An 18,869-nucleotide genomic window follows, 5' to 3' on the forward strand; every position below is an offset into this window, starting at 1 on the left:
TCTGGCTGGTCTAATTGTGAAGCCACTGCTCACCCCTTCCCCAGGCTGCCAGCCACAGAAGTATGTATGTGTCATTCACTTTTTTGGTGTCAGAGGTGAAGACTGTAGATACTGTTTGTGATTTTTTTGTTTCCTTAGGAGGCAGAAGCAAAGAATAAAACTATTGGAAAGGAAAGGAAAAATAAAGATTTTTTTCCTATGAAATATCTCTTAATCTCTTAAGTAAAAATATTTAAGTGAAATATGCAACTTCTTTTTTTGGAAGTGATTAAAGGTGAAATCACTCCAGGTTTTTAAAGCTAAAAGGGCTTGGGTGAAGTGTGAAATAAACACCATTCCTTCACCATCACGAAAGAATAAACAATGCCCCTTGTGTACATAGAGCCCAGATGGAGGTAAGGACTGTAATGGGAAAATGTCACTGAGAGCATGCCATATCCTTCCTGTAGTTTCCTTGGGCTGCTGTATCAAAGTACCACAAGCTGGGAGGCTTAAAACAATAGAAATGTATTGTCTCACAGTTCTGGAGGCTGGAATTCTGGATTCAGGTGGCAGCAGGGCCGTGCTCCCTCTGAAGGCTTTATGGGAGAATCCTTTGCCTCTTAGTCTTTGGCCTTCCTTGGCTTGTAGACATATCACTTCACTCTCTGCAGCCATCCCCACGTGGCCTTTTTCCGCGTGTGTGTGTGTGTGTGTCTGAATCTCCATCGCCTCTGTTTTGTAAGGATACCAGGCATTGGATTTAGGGCTCACACTAACATGTTATGATGTTATCTTAATTACATCTGCGAAGACCCTGTTTCCAAATAAGGTCACACCCTGAGGTTCTGGGTGGATATGAATTTTGGGGAGACACTATTTAACCCAGTATTCTTTTTGCCTTTCTTCCTCAGAGCTCCAGCTAATCCAGACGCAACATTGACGAATTAGTGCTGGAATGAGTATCAGCACTTGGTGCTGGAATGAGTATCAGCACTTGGTACTGCAATTAGAACATGGGGATTTGGCTGTTGATTTATTTTTTTGGCTACTCTGGGAGGGAGGCTCAGAAACAGTGTGGGTGTCTGAAGGAAAAAACACGTGTTAAGTGAAGTGAGGACTTCAAATGAAATCATACAGTTTTGGGAAACTGCATTGGACAGCGAATGCTGGAGCCAAGGAGTGTTCCCTGTTCCAGAATGGGAGGTGACATTTGCAGGAGGGCTCCTGAGGTCAGAAGTTCCTGCTAGAAGTGCAGGGTGTATCAGCCATCTCAGGAGCTGATTTCCTGTGCAACTTTGTTTTCTAATACCCCACAGAAGCCTTTCTTATACTTTATCCCTTTGTGTGTGTATGGATCGGGTCCTTCCCAGTCCTTGGCACCTGTGACACTCTCCACAGGCTTCCAACTTTAAATACCTTCTGTTTTTCTTAAAAGATAGAGTCCTGAGCTTACAGGACTTCATAGGAAGACCTGTAAGTCTCTGTTGGTCTTTATAGGTGGACTACTATCTCCTGGGTGTCTTGTAACTGTAATGCTTATATTTTTTCAAAAATAAATCCTACAGAGTTGCCTTGGTCACTCCGGATAAGAGTTTCTGTGGCTGAAAGACCCCGCTGTATGACTCCTGTTTCTGCCTGCTGGACTCCACTTTCTGGGGCTTGGCATCTGATGACCTCTGTATACATGCTATGCCCTCCTTTTCTTTATGTGGCCACTTCACTTTGTCCTTTGGGTTTCAGCTTAAAAGCAGAGTCAACTAGAAATCTTCATTACCATGCTGAGACTACTTAGGATGCCCCTGGCTCATCAGCTGTAATGCCTCTGTCAAATCTCCGCTCGCATGTGCTGGAACCGTCGCCTTCCCCTCCTCAAATGTAAACCGCATAAGTGCAGAGGCCATGTCTGTTTTGTTCATCAGATCCTCCGGAGCCTAGCTTATTGCCCAACAGATGCTGGGTGCTAAATAAATGTGGAACATGTGCCTGTGTGCCTGCAGCTCTGACCCTATGCCTCAGAGGTCAGCTTCCAGGACTGTTACCTCAGTAACAGCTCTCTTCCAGGTCTGTGTCAGGGTGGGTTGGCTTCTCTGTGTCACTTATCTATGTCAAATAATCAACATGTGTTAGAGGACTAGGGATATAGGGATCTTTCTATAAAACCTTTCCCATTAATTAAGGGGCCAAGAAGTTAATGTGGATCTTTTATATTTTAAGATTACTGGCCTAGTGCATCGTCTCCTGAGCCAGGGCCCTTTGATTATCTTTCTTACAGAATCTTATCCAGCCCCTGTGACACAATTGCCTGCTGTATGTGTGTGGGGAAGATAAATCACATGGTCATCTCAACTCATCGCAGTTGGTGGTGGTTATTTTTGGTAGGGAGTGGAGGCCGACATGTCATCTTCCCAGTTCTTTTTCGCTTTTATCTTTCCCAGAAAGTGTGCCCTTATGCCTTTGAGTGGCAAAATTATATACCACACATTCTGATAGCTCTGGTTCTGGGTAGGAAATTAATTTGATCTCTGTTGAAATTGATTTTACTGTCAGAGTCTGCTATTGCAGAGGGGGATTATGTACAGTTAGTGCTTCATAGGAAGACCTGTACTCATAATACTCCAGAAAGGTCTGTGATACTTATAGGTTTCTTAAAATCAGAACAGTTGTCTCAAATAAGAAAAGAGGTAATTTTCACTTGACTTTTATGACAAAGTAATTGTATAGTTATTTGAAAATGACTTTAGATTTTTCTGAGCCAGCAGTCCAAATTTTAGATAATGTATTCAAGATAAAAAAAGAAAAGCTCAGTCCAGACATCCAGAGAGGAGTGGTGTTGGGCTGAATCTTAAGTAGGACATGGACACTTCTTCCATTTGTAAAAGGAAGAAAGGGCTAGAGTTGGGCAGCACATGTACAATGATAGTTTGACTGAAATTGGAGGGAGTTCTCTGATGGGTTCTGCCTTCTCTGTGTGGCATTTGGTTTCAAGAGCAGAGCTAGTTGCAGGTCAGACATAGATTGAACATGGCGAAGGAGGCAGTAGCCACATAGCAACTTGGGGTGAGGTAACACAAGCATTCCTGAGGCTTGGAAGATCCAGCTGAGGGTATCACTGTGAAGACCTTGGTGGTCTATGATTCTGTCAGCATGTGAAGGTAGAGATTTGGATTGGGATAGGGGATGATTTCCTTTAGAAGGAAGGCCTGTTTGTCCTTTGATGATTCTCATTTGGCAAAAACTCAGTTTTGCAGAAACTTAGCTATCTGCCTTCCCCATGCAGTCCCTGAGGAACTAAGCCCTGGGCCAAATCCATGCCCACTCTCAGTGCTGCTGGCAGTCCCCCTACGTTTCTCAGGTCATGCCATTCTCCTGCCCTCCAGACAACCATCTCACACCACCTCAAACCACCACACCTGTTCTCCTCAAACCTCCAGGCTCCCCATTGCCCTCTTCTCAGCAGATGACCTTGCTTCCTGCTTCCTAGCAGCCAGGGACTCTCAGTTTCTACTTAAACACACACACCACTTCCTGCCTTCACCTGTTCACGGAGGCGCGTCTTTCCCCTCTCCAGGGCTCATTCCTCTCGTGGAGCTTTGGATCCCGTCTCCATTGGCCCTTTCTGTTATTTCTTTTCTCTCCCATAGTTTCAGTCTTTCCTTTTCATTGGAATTCAAGATAAAAAAAGAAAAGCTCAGTCTCATTTTTATTTCTTCCCTGAACTTTTCCTTGAAGTCTAACATGCAGATTATAAATAGAGCTACAGTGTGATGAATTTTCACAGCTGTGAGATGAGCACACCTGTGTGCACCAATGCCCAGATAAAGACAGCACATGACAACAATCCCTAGAAATTCCCTCGTACATCTTTCCAGTCATTAGCCCCTCTGTCTCCTCTGTTGTGTAACAGCGTCAATTGATTTGCTTGTTTTTCAACTTTACGCAAGCAGAATCATTTAGTATGTGCTCTTCTACTTGGCTTCTTTCAAACGGAGTCATTAAATTGGTCTCCCATAGTAAGGTCCCAGGGCCCTCTTCCCTTTTCATCCTTTCTTGGTAGGCAGTGTTATTCCCTCCCCCTGTTTAAGTTACCATCTAAATGTTAATGGCTCACACATGTATACCTTATAAAGTCCTGATTTCTTTTCTCAGTGTCAGTTCCATCCATCCAGCTGCTGTCCTTGACATCCATTTTCGGATATCACGAGCATGTCTAAAATGGAAATCACAATCTTTGTCCTCAAACCTTGGTCTTTCTAGAGTTTTCTGTCTTACTGAATGGCTCCATCTCTATCCAGTTATTCAGGTAAAAGACCTGGGAGTCATCCTTGGCATTTCCTTGTCCCTCACCCATTGTATTGAAACTGTCACCAAGTCTAATGGATTTTTCTCTCATCTCCACCATTGCTTTAGTCCAGATTTTGATCATTGTTTCCAACCTAAATGACTAAGATGATCCCCTACCGTGTTTACCCCCAGATGCTCTCACTTTCTACCTATTCATTAATTTCTGTATTTTAGCTACAGTTTTCTGTTTAAAATGGAAATCTGATGTTACTACCAAATTTTAAGACAAAAGCTAACCACTGTGGAGGCTTCCACTGCTATGAACATAAAGATCATGATGCCTAGCTTCTCCCCTCTCGTCTGGCACTGAGCGTCTCCAGCCCAGCTGGCCCTGTTCTGTCCCATGCTTGTCTCCTGCCCCTCACCATGGTCCTCCACACGTGCCTTTCCCTCAGGTCGTGTATCTTCTCTTCACCCTGCAGAGGCCTCCTCTAGATCTGAGCTCAGCCATCAGTTCAAAGTGGTCTCCCCTGACCAGGTCAACCTCACTTCCAGCCCATTCCGAGGTGCTCAGAGCACTGTGCAGGGCTGCTTTGAAGCGTTTCATATAGATTTATTTGACATTTCCTTGTGGACACCTTTGATGAATGTTGTCTCCCCACTAGACTGTGGCTTGCACTCGAGAAGGGACTGGCTATGATTCTGCACTGCTGAAGGCACAGAGGCTGACATAGGTTAGACACTCAGTAAACATTTGGTGCTTGAATGCCTGGAAGACAGAGAGATGTAGGAGTTTCAGAGATTCACAAATTCATAAATTCTCTGCAGTTTCTGCTGATCAAGGAACTTGCATTCAAGAGAGCAGGGAGAAGAGCACAACAAAGGAAGCATGTGCAAAAATGAGCACAATAATTCCAGGCAGTAAGTGGTAATGTTCTGTACAAAAATTAAGCAGAAAGAGGTGATCAGAAAGGTGTGAGGGCAGAGAGGTAAGTCAGCTGAAACTGACAAGCCCAGGAGCTGCTTTCTGGGAATATAGCACATGTGCTGAGGCCTGGGTGTTGAGTAGATGCCAGCTCCCTGAGGACCAGGAAGAAGCTGGGCAGGGGGCTTATGTGAAGGTACTGAGGGCACATGAGGCTGGCAAGCTTGAAGACTAGAAAGGAGATGAGGGAGGCTGGTGTGTGGTTTGCAGAGAGTGCGGGAGGTGAGGTTGGAAAGAGGCGGTGGCTGGGCCACCTCCAGCTTGTGAGCCAGCGAGAGGATGTGTGTTCTAAAGAGCAATGTAAGGATTAAGCAGGGCAGTGACGTTCTCTAACTTATGTTTTTAAAAGATGAGGGTGACTACTGGTAGAGGTCCAGTTGTGGAGGAGCAAGAATGAAAGCCAGAGAGACCCATGGTTGAGAGGCTGTTGAAATATTGCAGGCAGGAGGTGACCGTGGCCTGCACAGGGTGGAGCTTGTAGTGGCCATGGAGAGATGTGAGGGCAGGGCTGGGTTATGTTGTGGAGAGGAGGTAGAGTGTGCAGTGATTTGCATTGGTGGTGCTGGAGGAAAGCAGAATTAAGGACAATGCATCTGGATGGATGTTGGTGCGCTTGACACAGATGGGGAAGAGTGAGGAAGGAACAGTTTGAGGGGAAATTTGGTTTGGAAATCTGGTTGTAGTGCCTTTCAACAGAGGTCATGGAGCAGTCCAGGGCTGGAGATAAAACCGGGAGCCAACATCAAGAGAGTATTTTAGATCACATGACTGGTGAGATTACTTAGAGGGTATAGATTCAGAAAAGAAGTGGTCCCAAGCAGGAACCCTGAAGCACCCCAGGATTTAGAATTTGAACAGAAGAGAGGTCAGCAGTAAAAGAAACAAGGAGTGGCTAGTGAGGGGCAGGGACGGGCCAGCTAAGAAAGCAGGTGTTTCCAGCCCTGTCTTGGGGCCCTGTCCTGACGGAGGCAGGACATGTTGGGAAAGAAACATGTTTTCAGTGGCATGTTGGGAAAGAAACCTGCCTGCAGGGGCAGGGGACAGCATGAGGATAGCAGGGGTGGGGCTGTGAGATCCAAAACAATTTTAAGGAGGAAGATACAGAACATGTTTGTATGAGAATGGTCCTATAGCTGGGATGGAATTGACAGTGGCAACGAGAGGGAATAGTTATAGGATCCCATTTGGAGAAGGCCCAGGAAGTGTACTCATGGGCACAAGTGGAAGGGCTGGTCTTTCCCAGCAACAGGGCACCCCCTGTTGTAGTAGGAGGTGTCAATACAGGTGGCCTAGTGGATTTGCAGTGAGAAAATGAAGGGCTTGCCATCTAATTGCTTTTTTTTTTTGAGACAGAGTCTCGCTCTGTCGCCCAGGCTGGAGTGCAGTGGCATGATCTCAGCTCATTGCAACCTCTGCCTCCCGGGTTCAAGCGATTCTCCTGCCTTAGGCTCTGGAATAGCTGGGATTACAGGCCCATGCCACCATACCCGGCTACTTTTTCTATTTTTAGTAGCAACGGGGTTTCACCATGTTGGTCAGGCTGGTCTCGAACACCTGACATCGTGATCCACCTGCCTTGGCCTCCCAAAGTGGCGGGATTATAGGCGTGAGCCACTGCGCCCAGCCTGCTTCTGTTGTCTTAATCAGAAGCAGGCTCTTGGCAGGTTATCAGCCACGAGTGAGGGAGTCAGAGGGAAGATGGGAGATTTGAGGAGAAAGGGGAATGATGAAGTAGCAATTTAAATTTTTGGGAAAATGTGTGTACTGAAGACTTTTGGAAGAATTTAGGGCCACTCCAGTGCCCATTTGAAATGTATGGTCATGAGTTAAATAAACCTGGCATTATTCAGCCACTTGGGTGCCTGCATGGATAGGTGGAGAGTTGGGTTTGAATAAGGTGCGGTGTCACTGAGAGTAGGTGGGGCCAGAGAGTTCTGGTGAGCGCAGAGAGAAGCTATGGACAACAGACAGGGAACAAAGGGTCAGGCCACTGGGTGCAAGTCTGCTGCATGAAGTTCCTGGAGCCAGTTAGCTGGAAGGGGAGGGAGCACCCAGTGTCCAAGAATGGGTTGCTCAACACAGATTTGGGAGGGAGCACAGTTTCTGGGGGTGATAGAGCTAGAGTGTGGCCATGGAAACAGTAATGATGACAGAAGAGACAGGTGAACCTGGGTGGAGGGAGGGCATAAAGAACCCAAGTCAGCATGGAAGCCAGGAAGTAAAGACAAAGGACAAAGATTGAAAGAGGACTGGAGGTCCTGAGGGAGCAAAGAAAAGGTTCCATAGGATTAACAGAGCAGAAAGCTGGAATAGGATGTTTTGGTTAAAGGCTAGAGTTTCACTCAAGATGGACAGATTGCTTACAGACTTCTGAGTGAAAACTGTTGAGCCGTATAATGATATGACTGGACTTGCATAGGTTAGTGTTGTCAGTGGAGGTGGAGGCAATGTTTATTTAGCTCTGTAATCTAGAACACCATTGTATTCTTTCTGATGGCTTAAGATCGTTCATACAGGGATTTTCTAAGCCAGGGGTCCCCAACCTCTGGGCCACGAATGGCTACCGGTCCATGGTCTGTTAGGAACCAAGGCCACGCAGCATGAGGTGAGTGGTGGGCAAGCCAGTGAAGCTTCATCTATTTATAGCCACTCCCCATCGCTTGCATTACCTCCTGAGCTCCACCTCCTGTCAGATCAGCGGAGGCATTAGATTCTCATAGGAGCGTGAACCCTGTTGTAAACTGTGCATGCGAGGGATCTAGGTTGCCCGCTCCTTATGCGAATCTAGTGCCTGATGATCTGTTACTGTCTCCCAACACCTCCAGATGGGACCACCTAGTTGCAGGAAAACAAGCTCAGGCTCCCACTGATTCTACATGATGGTAAGTTGTATAATTATTTCATTATATATTACAACGTGATAATAACAGAAATAAAGTGCACAATTTAAGTGTAATGCACTTGATTCGTCCCAAAACCATCACACCTGCCCCCAGTCTGTGGAAAAATTGTCTTCCACGAAACTGGTCCCTGCTGCCAAAAAGGTTGGGGACCACTGTTCTAAGCAAAGGCTTACTGGCTTACATTTTATTATGGAAAATTTCAAATGAACTCAAAAGTAGAGAAAAAAACAAAACGTACTCCTATGGGCCTGTCACCACAGGGGTTGAACCCAGGTTCATAAACCGTGAGGTTTTTGTTGTTCTTATTTTGTCCACCCTCTCTACTTTTTTGTTCACACGAGAGGCCAGTTTATTACTTGAGTTGGGTTTTGTTGAATGACCACAAGTCACATACTGGGTGCTGGCAGTCTTACCTTAACATACAGTCAGCATTTTTGAAAACGATGTAAATATATAATACAGTTGTCTATATTTTAGTTTCCAAAGTTTGTTACTTCACATTTTGATTGATTGATAATTTATAAAATGTGTGTGTGTGTGTGTGAGAGAGAGAGAGAGAGAGACAGATAGTCCAGCATGTCTGTATTATCCTCATTATATAAAAAGAAAATAGATGCAAAGTAGTGTTAGGTGATATGTTGGCCTGAAGTTCCAAGATTAAGTGGGAATACATTTTAAAGTTCCCTCTTTCCTGTTCTCTTCTCTTGGTTGAACTTCATTCATACAGCATCTGCCCTCCGTCTCACATCTCCTCTGTCTTTCTAAAGACATCACTGGCTCATCCCCACAACAAGCTGTCTCCATGCCAGCCCCAAGTGCTCGCAAGACATTATCCTGTACCTCCCTGGCACTGGGCGCTGCATCAGTGTGCCCTTCTGCACACCTCTTTCTTTACCAGCCTGGCAGTGGGATGTTAGTTGCTGGGTGGCGCTATTCTCTTCCTCAGTTGGTGGTGACAGCTGGGTCCATGTGCCTCTATAGTTCTTGCATGGAGGTCATAGCCTCGAGCAGAGCAGCACAGATGAGGCACTTGGCCTTCTGCTCAGTAGTCGGCATCTGCTGGCTGAGCACTGTGGACATAGTCTGATGTCAAGGCTGAATGGCTGCTAATTCCTTTAGGAGTGTAACTGGATTTTTCTCTCCTGCCCAATCAAGGTGATTAGTCTTTATTTCATATCCAGCCTGTGTTGAATATAATCCAGTTCAGAGTCCACTTTGTGGAACATCGGTTGTAGCTCACCAACCTCTACCTCCACATAAATAGTTGGCGTTCCTCTGATGCTCTGATCACCCCATTAGGGCTGCTGTGGCCGACTCCTGCAGCCTCGGCCCTACACTGGAGTGGTAGTCTCCCTTACATGCAGCGGGTTTGCCTCTTCTGCCACTAGAGTGAGGAACTTTTGGTCTGAGCAGCCCTCAAGGGAAACCAACTTCATTCTCCCAGCCTGTTAGTCCTGTACCCCCATCTTCAGGTTCCCCTTTCTTATGCTGTGGCCCAGAGCATGTATTCTCTCAGGATACGGTTTCCTTGTATTTAAGACTTAGTTTTTGACTTTCTTGAATCTCAGCATCAGTTCTTTATAAGCTGGTTGCCCTCAGTTTTAATTGTACTGAGATATTAGTACTGATTCAGTATTCTGTGGTATCACAAACTACAGGGAGAGAGGAAAGGCTCCTTTTCATGGAAGGTGAGGATTTGAGGTAGATGGGCTAAATTTTAAGCTTTCGTTTTCTCGGTTTTCAGCTGCACTGTCATTTTGCTGTTTGAGTTCTCCTCCAGTGTGGGTCGAGTGCACAGGATGCTGGGGGCATTCCTGAGCTCGCAGGTGCAGGCTCTTAGTTTGTCCTTGGCAGTGACAGGCTTCCTCCTCAGGTCAGAAAGAGGGGCTTACAGTCACGTGGGATGTCCTCTTGAAACCCCCGGTAGGACGTTGATTATGAGACATAAGGGGGAGTCTGGAGTGAGAGACAGCCTTGGGAACGTGGTGCATTCAGGATCTGTGACCTCTGTGGGGTTCCATAACCTGTATCTGCCTCTGGATTTATAGTCGCCTCTATCTGTGTGGAAGAGTTGGGCGGGGGCTGTGATAGGTGAGTCTGTACTGGAGATCCTTTCTGTGTGTTGGCCTTTCTGTTCTTTGGTTGATCACATGGAAAATTTGCCAGAGTTTCTTTTATCTTTCTTTTTCCTACAAAATGCAGCTTACCCCTCTCATCCCCCCACTGTGCAGTGAGACTTACATACAGGTCCAAGGACTTTATCTGGAAGGAATGGCAGTGCCTGATTCCTGAAGAACTCCAGTGGGAGGTCATGTCAGACTCCCCTGTCAGGGACCTTGGTGTTGAACTATTGCCCTTCTGAGCAGAGTTGGACTCTGCTGAGGCTAGGCTGGAGGAATGCTCTGTAGCAGCTTGATTCCTGGAGGGGGTGCTGGAAGACACCCCTGCTGGGGTTAGCTTGCGAGGGAAAGAGCAGAGCACAGTGCTGCTTCCTTTGTCCTCTGCTTGTCCCTGCCGCCACTGCCTTCTCCTGCTGTCCAGAGACCTCTTCCTGTGCGCATTCTCCTGTGCTCAGGATTGACTGGGGAAATGAGGGCTGTTTCGGGGATTATATTCATTTCAGTCACAGTTGCCCCTCTATGCGGTGGTCCTGGGATTAGTTTGCCATTGCCAGAAGAGCAGGAAAGCAATATCTTCTCAGCATTCACACATTTTTTTTTAATCATGAAGATTTCAACCATACATAATATTTTACAATAGAATATTTTAGAGTAGAATATTTTATTCATTTATCTCTCACCTGGATTCAATGGTTGCAATGATTTTTACCACATTTGCTTTGCCTGCTCTTTTTTACTTTCCCTTTTTTTTTTTTTTTTTTTGGTTTGCTGAAGCATTTTAAATCACACATATCAGATGACATGTCCCGTCATTCCTGTTCTTCACTGTGCATCTCTAAGGCTGTAGACATTGGTTTACATAGCTACAATGACATGATCACATAGTTAACAGCATACAGTGTAATCTCATACCCCTAATCACATTTCCTTGACTGTCCCCTTTTAGCAGCTGGTTTGCTTCAGATTCCAAAGAAGGTCCTCCGATTATATCTGATTGTTATGTCTCAAAAGTCTCTTTCATTTAGAGCAACTCCTCCCTCCTTACCATCTTTTTTTTTTTTCCCCATGTCCTTATTGCAAAAAAAAAAAAAAAAAAAAAAGCGGGGGGGGGCAGTTGTCCTGTAGAGTGGCTCACCTTTTGATATTTTGCTACTTGTTTCCTAGTAGTTCTTCTGTCCCTGCAGTTCTTTCCATTAAAAATTAGCTCCAGAGGCTTGATTAGGTTTTGTTTCAGTCTTTTGGCAAGAATGTCTTCAAGGGGTGCTGGGTGCTTCCCATTGCACCACAGCAGGAGGCAGACGTGTCTGGTTGTTCCTCTTTGAGTCATGCTAAGATCGATCGATTCCTGGCTTCAGGTGGTGACAACCTGATTCTGGCAATGCCAAGTCCCGGATCAGCCTTCCAGCCCCTTTTTTCACCCATTGCTTATCATGGTCTGAATCAGGTGTTTGATGAGGAGTATGCACATATTAGCTGGTTGCTTCTTTGTCTTGAAAGAGAGTTCATACAGCAAATAGGATAGATGCTTCTCTCCTTTTAATTACCAATTTTCAGGGTAAGAAGTTGGGCCCCTAGTTAATTCCAATTTTGTTTCAGTGCCTTGGGTCTCTCCATCTCTCTAAAACAGAGTCTAGCCAAGGCCTTTCCCTCTCTCTGCCTGCCTGTCTCTTTCTTCCCCATTCCCTACAGTCATTGTGAGCTCCTGGGGTTTGTATATTTAATGTGTCTCACTCGATTGCCTTTCTTATTCCTTTTGATGCTCAGTTGCATAATTGGCTCTGTGTTCCTTTGGCACAGCCCTCCTGCTTTCTGGCATAACAAGATGTCCCAAGATCATTTTGTAAGTGCTACTCTGGCTTTGAACCCAGCCATTCCTCCAAGGACCCCTTGCCTCATGGTGGGGAGAGGATTTAAGGGAAGGGGCTCTAGGTGTGCTCATTGCTATCGCTTCTTATTGCTTCCAGGTCTTTTTGGTGATGGCTAAAAAGAAAAACAAAAAAGTGAATTCAAACTGATATCTCTAAGTCAAATTTTATATTACATAATTTTTTCTTAACTTTGATTTTATACTTAAATCTAATTTTTCTTACATTGAATTTGGCTAACAACTTTAACATAAACTACTTATTTGTATTAACCTACTTTAAAAGACACCAGTAACAGTTAAATTGTTGAAAGAAATGTGATTTCTTTGCAGCTTATTTGTCAAAAGAATATGTTCTAGGCATGTACAATCAGTATACTGTGCTCAAAAGGCATTTGTGGCTATGTCACCAACATGATAGGTTTATTCTCTTTATTTTATTTTAATATTCATTTAATTTTATTTTTTGACTATAGAAGCATGTTTCCAGAGTCAGAACTATATAACAGTATATTCAGAGAAGTCTTAACTGTATTCTCTCCCATAAGTAATCATTAAATTAAATTCTGGATTATCTTTCACCATGCTTATTTATTTTTTTATTTAAGATAGGGTCTTACTCTGTTGCTGAGGCTGGAGTACAGTGGCACAATCTTGGCTCACTGTAGCCTTGAACTCCTAGGCGCAAGCCATCTTCCTGCCTCAGCCTCCTGAGTAGCTGCGACTACGGATGTGTGCCACCATGCCTGGCTAACTTTTTAATTTAACCTAATTTTTTTTGTAGAGACAGGGTCTCCCTATGTTGCCCAGGCTGATCTCAAACTCCAGGCCTCAAGTGATCCTCCCACCTCGGCCTCCTGGCATGCTGGGATTACAGGCATGAGCCACTGTGCCAGGCCAGTGTTTATTTTATATATTACCTTCCTTTTTTGCAGAAAAGGTAGCATAGAACATATACTATTGTGTACCTTAGGTTTTTTTTTTTTTTTTTTTTTTTTTAACAGTGTAACCTGGGTTCACTCCGTGTCAGTGCGCAGTGCCGTCCTCATTCCTTTTTGCCTTGTGAGGAGGTGCCATACTTGATTCAGCCAGCTCCCTATCAATGGCCTTGGGTTGCTTGCAGTTTCGCTGCCAAATACTGCCTCAGTGAATAACCGGGTATATCAGTCATTTCCTATTTTTACCAATGTGTCTTTAGGATATATTCTAGAATTATTACTAGGACAAAGGATGGATGCAAACATAATTTTTGTAGATATATGACCATTTTTGCCAAAATTTTGGATACCTAATTGAATTTTGTAATTATAACACTTTCACCTAGAAGCAGTCCAGTTTATTTTACCTTTTTAACATTACATCTCCTCAGACACCCATGCATGTTCTCTTTGTATGGAACATATTAAAAGCGTTATTTTAAGAAGACCTATTGATTTCATTTAGTTAATTTTAAAGTATCACTGCATATAGAATAAAAGAAATGAAAAGATTGCTAAAACATAGTCCTAAACCTTAAAAGATTTCAGAGTGAATATTTTGAGATTTATTTTCTTCTTTTATCTCCTCCTTATTCTGTTTGTTGTGTATTTTGTCCTCTGGAGGCTATCAAAAGACTGGAAATAAGGCACTAAGAAATGTACCTTTATCTGCCCCACCAGAATGAAGCAGGACATGTGTGTGGGTGCCAGAGGGTGTCCTGAAGTACTCTATAGATTCTCAGAAAATATTCGTTGAACCCTCTCATTGCCAGGTTGTAACAGAGAGCAACGCACACAGTTCCTCCTTCATGGCACTTACATCCTAGTACAGGAGACAGGTTAAAAACCAGGGAACAAATACGATAATTACAAGTCATGTGGGCTTTAAAGGAATTAAAGGAGATGAAAACAGAGTCTAGCTGGGGCCTGTTTAGGTAGGGGAGGGAAGCTGACCCACAAAGCTCTGCACAAAGTAGGGGAGGGAGTGGTTTAAGTGCTGGGAACAGCATGTACAAAGGCCCCGAGGCAGGAAACGCTTGGGGTGTTTGAGAGCTGAAAAAGAAAGCCAGAGGCAGGAAGCATGGGGTGAAGTGGGGAGAGGGGCAGGTCAGGTGTTTGAGTTAAGGATTGGGATTTTAAGTACATCAGGAAATCATTGAAGACAAGTAGGAGAATGACATTTGATACCAACACATCATGTACTTATTCTTTCTGTAGATTAGAAGTCAAGTCACATATGATGTTTTATCTCCAAAAGCAGCAATGTTGTACCTTCTGAAGTTCAAAGTGGAGATCATTTTCATTGTTGTTCCTTTGTACAGGACAGCTGGTTTTCATACTCACATGTAGGTCTTTTGAGGATTTCTTTTCTCTTTCAATAACGTTCCCCTTGATGTTGCTCAGATAATTACAATGAGTGGTTGTAACTGGATTATTTACTTGAGCTGTAAACAGGAGTATGATATCTACAAATTCTCTCCTTCAGACCTGCAAATCCAAGAGACACATCTCTGGAAGATAAGCGAGCTTCTTCCTCAAGACCAAAAAAGGTTTGTGTTACTGCTGTCACATTTATATAAAATTAATTTTGGAATCAATAGCAGTTTTCCGGATAGAAGCATTTTCAATTTATTTATTTACGTTTCTATTACAGGAGATGGCATGATACCCATGTAGGGAATTCCCCAAAGCAAGGCTTGCCATACCTGGACCCTGAGGAGCCTGCTTGCTGGAGAGGCTTTCGTGTCTGATGTGCAGGAGGCAGAATGCCAAACTGACTCTTCAAGGGGCGACTGCAGGGGCTCGAGACCAGCCAGCAGTATCTCATCCTTCGATACAGGGGATATACTGTACAGTCCTTTTTCTAGAAGTGAGAAGTACAACATTACTCTACAAGAGGAAGATTCTAGGGGCTCAAAAACAAAAAGGTTTGCACCTTGAGAGCCCTTTGGAATGTTGACAACTCAGGATCTAAAACAAAGTTCTATGTTAATGAGTTACAGAATACACGTGGAAGTCAATGTCACTTTATAATCAATAATAATACTGAGTGAGGAACACTATGCAGGAAGAAACCTTCCATAGAAAGACAGGCAGGGAAAAGCTTAGGCTGATCTTAAACTTACCTAATAGAGCAAGCCTGAGATAGACTGCCAAAATGGCCAAATAAGAGACTCTATGAAATAACAGTCTTGTAACTGTAGTAATTGTAAGGAAATTTTCTCCTCCAAATCACGATACCAAATAGGAAAAATGATCTACAAGTGCCCCATGTGTAGGGAATTTTTCTCTGAGAGAGCAGATCTTTTTATGCATCAGAAAATTCACACAGCTGAGAAGCCCCATAAATGTGACAAGTGTGATAAGGGTTTCTTTCATATATCAGAACTTCATATTCATTGGAGAGACCATACAGGAGAGAAGGTCTATAAATGTGATGATTGTGGTAAGGATTTTAGCACTACAACAAAACTTAATAGACATAAGAAAATCCACACAGTGGAGAAGCCCTATAAATGTTATGAGTGTGGCAAAGCCTTCAATTGGAGCTCCCATCTTCAAATTCATATGAGAGTTCATACAGGTGAGAAACCTTATGTCTGTAGTGAGTGTGGAAGGGGCTTTAGTAATAGTTCAAACCTTTGCATGCATCAGAGAGTCCACACCGGAGAGAAGCCCTTTAAATGTGAAGAGTGTGGGAAGGCCTTCAGGCACACCTCCAGCCTCTGCATGCATCAAAGAGTCCACACAGGAGAGAAACCCTATAAATGTTATGAGTGTGGGAAGGCCTTCAGTCAGAGTTCGAGCCTCTGCATCCACCAGAGAGTCCACACTGGAGAGAAACCCTATAGATGTTGTGGATGTGGGAAGGCCTTCAGTCAGAGTTCGAGCCTGTGCATCCACCAGAGAGTTCACACAGGAGAGAAACCTTTTAAATGTGATGAGTGTGGAAAGGCCTTCAGTCAGAGTACGAGCCTCTGCATCCACCAGAGAGTCCACACAAAGGAGAGAAACCATCTCAAAATATCAGTTATATAAAATGTTTTGCTAAGAGTTTAAAATCTTAAAACCCGTAAGTGCCACTAGGAAGGAAACCCTATATATACCTACATTGACCCAAGAAATATTTACAGCAGTCCCTAGCAGAACATTGTTTCTGAGGAGGCGCATGTGAGATTGTGATTTGTTGGTTCATGCCAAGTATGTTCCACAGCTTGACTTTGAATGTGGATCTCTGAGTGTCCGCCCAGCAGGATGGCTCTCGGGTCCCAGTCACAGATGTCGCTTCCTGGGATTCCAGCACGATGCCTCCATAGTTGAAAGACTACACAAAAAGCCACAATCATTGCCTGACCTCCTGAGTCACCTTCTATCTATGCTTTGCTTAAAAGCTATCCCAGATACTCCCCCTGGAGGAGTTCATGCCCTTCCTTCCTCTTGATTTGAGCATACTGGCATTGCATTGGAAAACGGACAGCTCCCACTAAGATCACGTTCTGGTATTTCTGAGGTTACTTGATTTAGCCCCTACATATCTTTCCATATATCCTATTATTTCTGAACCCACTCTACCTATATGTCCTCAAAATCCCCATAAATATCCATCCCTTCCTAGATGGCATTAACTTTCATTTTAGATTTTAGGTGACTCAATACCCATTCACTTAGCCTGTCAGAAGAGTCATTGGCAGACATATATGTCCTTGAACCTTTTTTATTTGTGTGGATTCTGCTCATCACTGTCTCTGTTAGTCAGACTTATTTTCTAGTGGCTGCATCACATATTTTTCACTTGAATTTTTTTGGAAATAGCTGAATGTAAATAGCAGGGAGGAAGAAGCAAGCAAAGTGAGAGCTTTTCTTCATCCAGAATTGCCCTCTGGGCTCCTTTGGTAACAGATGGAGCTCCTTCCTAGCTAGGGAGACCGTACGAGAAGTGGATGGTAGGAGGAGTCACTAATGTTTCATCTCTATTTCTGTAATCTTGGGCAATAATGCATAGGAGTTCTCGATACCCCTTTATTGATTAGTGTGTATAAGTTCTTTTTTAGGCATGAACGTCTTTATTAATCCATCATTCTTTTCTTCAACAAATATGTATTGAACACCTCCTATATGCCAGGCACTGTGCTAGGTGCTGGGAATACCACTGATGAGACAGACAAGGTCCCTACTCTTGTGGAGTTTACTTCTGGTGGAGGAGACAGATGATAAGTAAACAAATAAATAATGTAGTTTGAGATAGTGATTAAGTGCTATGAAGAAAATAAACTAGGGTGATGATTTAGTGGTGGGGTGGGGTGGGGGTGGGGTGACATTAGCTAGCGGTCAGGGAGGCCTTTCCGCGGTGGGGCGTTGAGCTCAGGCCGGAGGAGAAGCAGCACTCGCTGGCAGAGCGCACAGGCTGCTGTGGGGGATGAGCCGGTGCGTTTAAGGAACAGGCCAGCACTGGCATTCGCGAGCGGTGGGGAGGGGGAGAGATGATGAGGTGCTCAGTATCCTGACTTTCATAGGCCTTTTTTTGTTTGTTTTAATTTTTGCTAGATTGATATTAAAAACTCATGTGGAGGAACTCAAGGAATGTTTAGAAGACCAAAAGTCCCCAATGACAGGAACAAAAAGCAACAAATTTTTAACTTTGTTTCTCTTCTCATTCCTGTTTTCATTGATTTCCCACATGTAGTCCTTTTGCTCAGGAAGTCTTTGGGGAAATTAAGGATCTTTGAAGCTCTGAAATAGGTGATCAGGTTAGTGGTGTCTGTCAACTGTCTAAGAGGTTGGAAAGTGAACTACTCAAAATAGTCACGAAAATACTGAAAGTTTGATTTTTCTCTCCATATTTGAATTAATTTTTTCTGTTTGACTGGAAGGGGTTTTTGTATAACTAAAACCTCAGTGCATAAAGGAGATTTAAAAGGAGCACATGATTTAGTGGGTGGGCCACGAAACTAGAGATGGGATTTGGGGGTAAATTTGTCAGTATCTGGATTTTAATCCAGACATCTCTGCTAACAAGCCTTTGGTAAGTCACTTCACATACTTTTCCTCCTTTTTACAAAGAGAGGGCTGGCTTAGTTATTTGCTAAAGCCCCTTCCAGGCCTGAATTCCACAAGTACGATTTACTGTAGTGTCTTATCACTCTTTCATGTCACGATAGTGTGGAGCATTAGAGAAAAGCCTAGACTTTTAGTTGATAGAGAGCCAGTTGAAATATCATTGATAGAATTTTAGTTTTAGGAAAAATTGGTTTGATTTCTAGCTTTATTACTATTAGGTATGTGAGCTTGGGCAAATCGCTTAATCTTTGAGTCTAGTTTTCTCTCAAAATGAGAACATTAGGCTAAATGATTTCCGAGTTTCCAGCTAGTCCTAGAGTTCTATATTTCTACATAGTTGAATTATTTTATCATGCTGTTGCTGGGGAATATGACTAACCCTTTTGAAGCTACTAATTTTGTGTCGAGCTTTAAAGTCCATAATTGTTATCTTCAGAAAATATTATTTGACCTACAGTATGTCCAAATCAATTTAATAAAATCGCTTTATAACAGGGTTCTGTGCTTGACATGTAGTTGTGTGAATTCAGTGGTCGTGTGTGGGGTATGGGTATGGGTGTGTGTGGGGAATTGGCTTGCACATTAAGCCCAGGGTGACCATGTAATTTATTGTCCAAACTAAGTACTTGAGAGCGAAGGGAGCGGGTGCTGTTGATACTCACATCTGGACAACAAGCCTAGAATGGGCCTTTCTTAGGT

The 18,869-nt window shown here is 43.8% G+C and overlaps 1 protein-coding gene across 14 annotated transcripts in view; it reads left to right on the forward strand.

Annotated features, from left to right (window-relative positions):
- Positions 1-18,667, forward strand: part of ZNF664 (zinc finger protein 664) — a 39,786-nt gene extending 21,119 nt beyond the window's left edge. For 9 of the 14 annotated variants that reach the window (XM_009181988.4, XM_009181992.4, XM_009181997.4 and 6 more), the window contains 2 exons: positions 14,599-14,662; positions 14,767-18,667. In XM_009181988.4, the coding sequence (XP_009180252.1) occupies positions 15,366-16,151 (786 nt within the window). In that variant the 5' untranslated portion in view covers positions 14,599-14,662; positions 14,767-15,365 and the 3' untranslated portion in view covers positions 16,152-18,667. Of the gene's footprint in view, positions 1-8,073; positions 8,131-13,139; positions 13,294-14,598; positions 14,663-14,766 lie in introns of all 14 variants that reach the window. The other 5 variants (XM_009181990.4, XM_009181989.3, XM_017946308.3 and 2 more) reach the window with 3 other exon arrangements.
- Positions 18,668-18,869: the final 202 nt, after the last annotated feature.

The sequence above is a fragment of the Papio anubis genome, chromosome 9 (assembly GCF_008728515.1).
Source record: "Papio anubis isolate 15944 chromosome 9, Panubis1.0, whole genome shotgun sequence".
Lineage (NCBI taxonomy): Eukaryota > Metazoa > Chordata > Mammalia > Primates > Cercopithecidae > Papio > Papio anubis.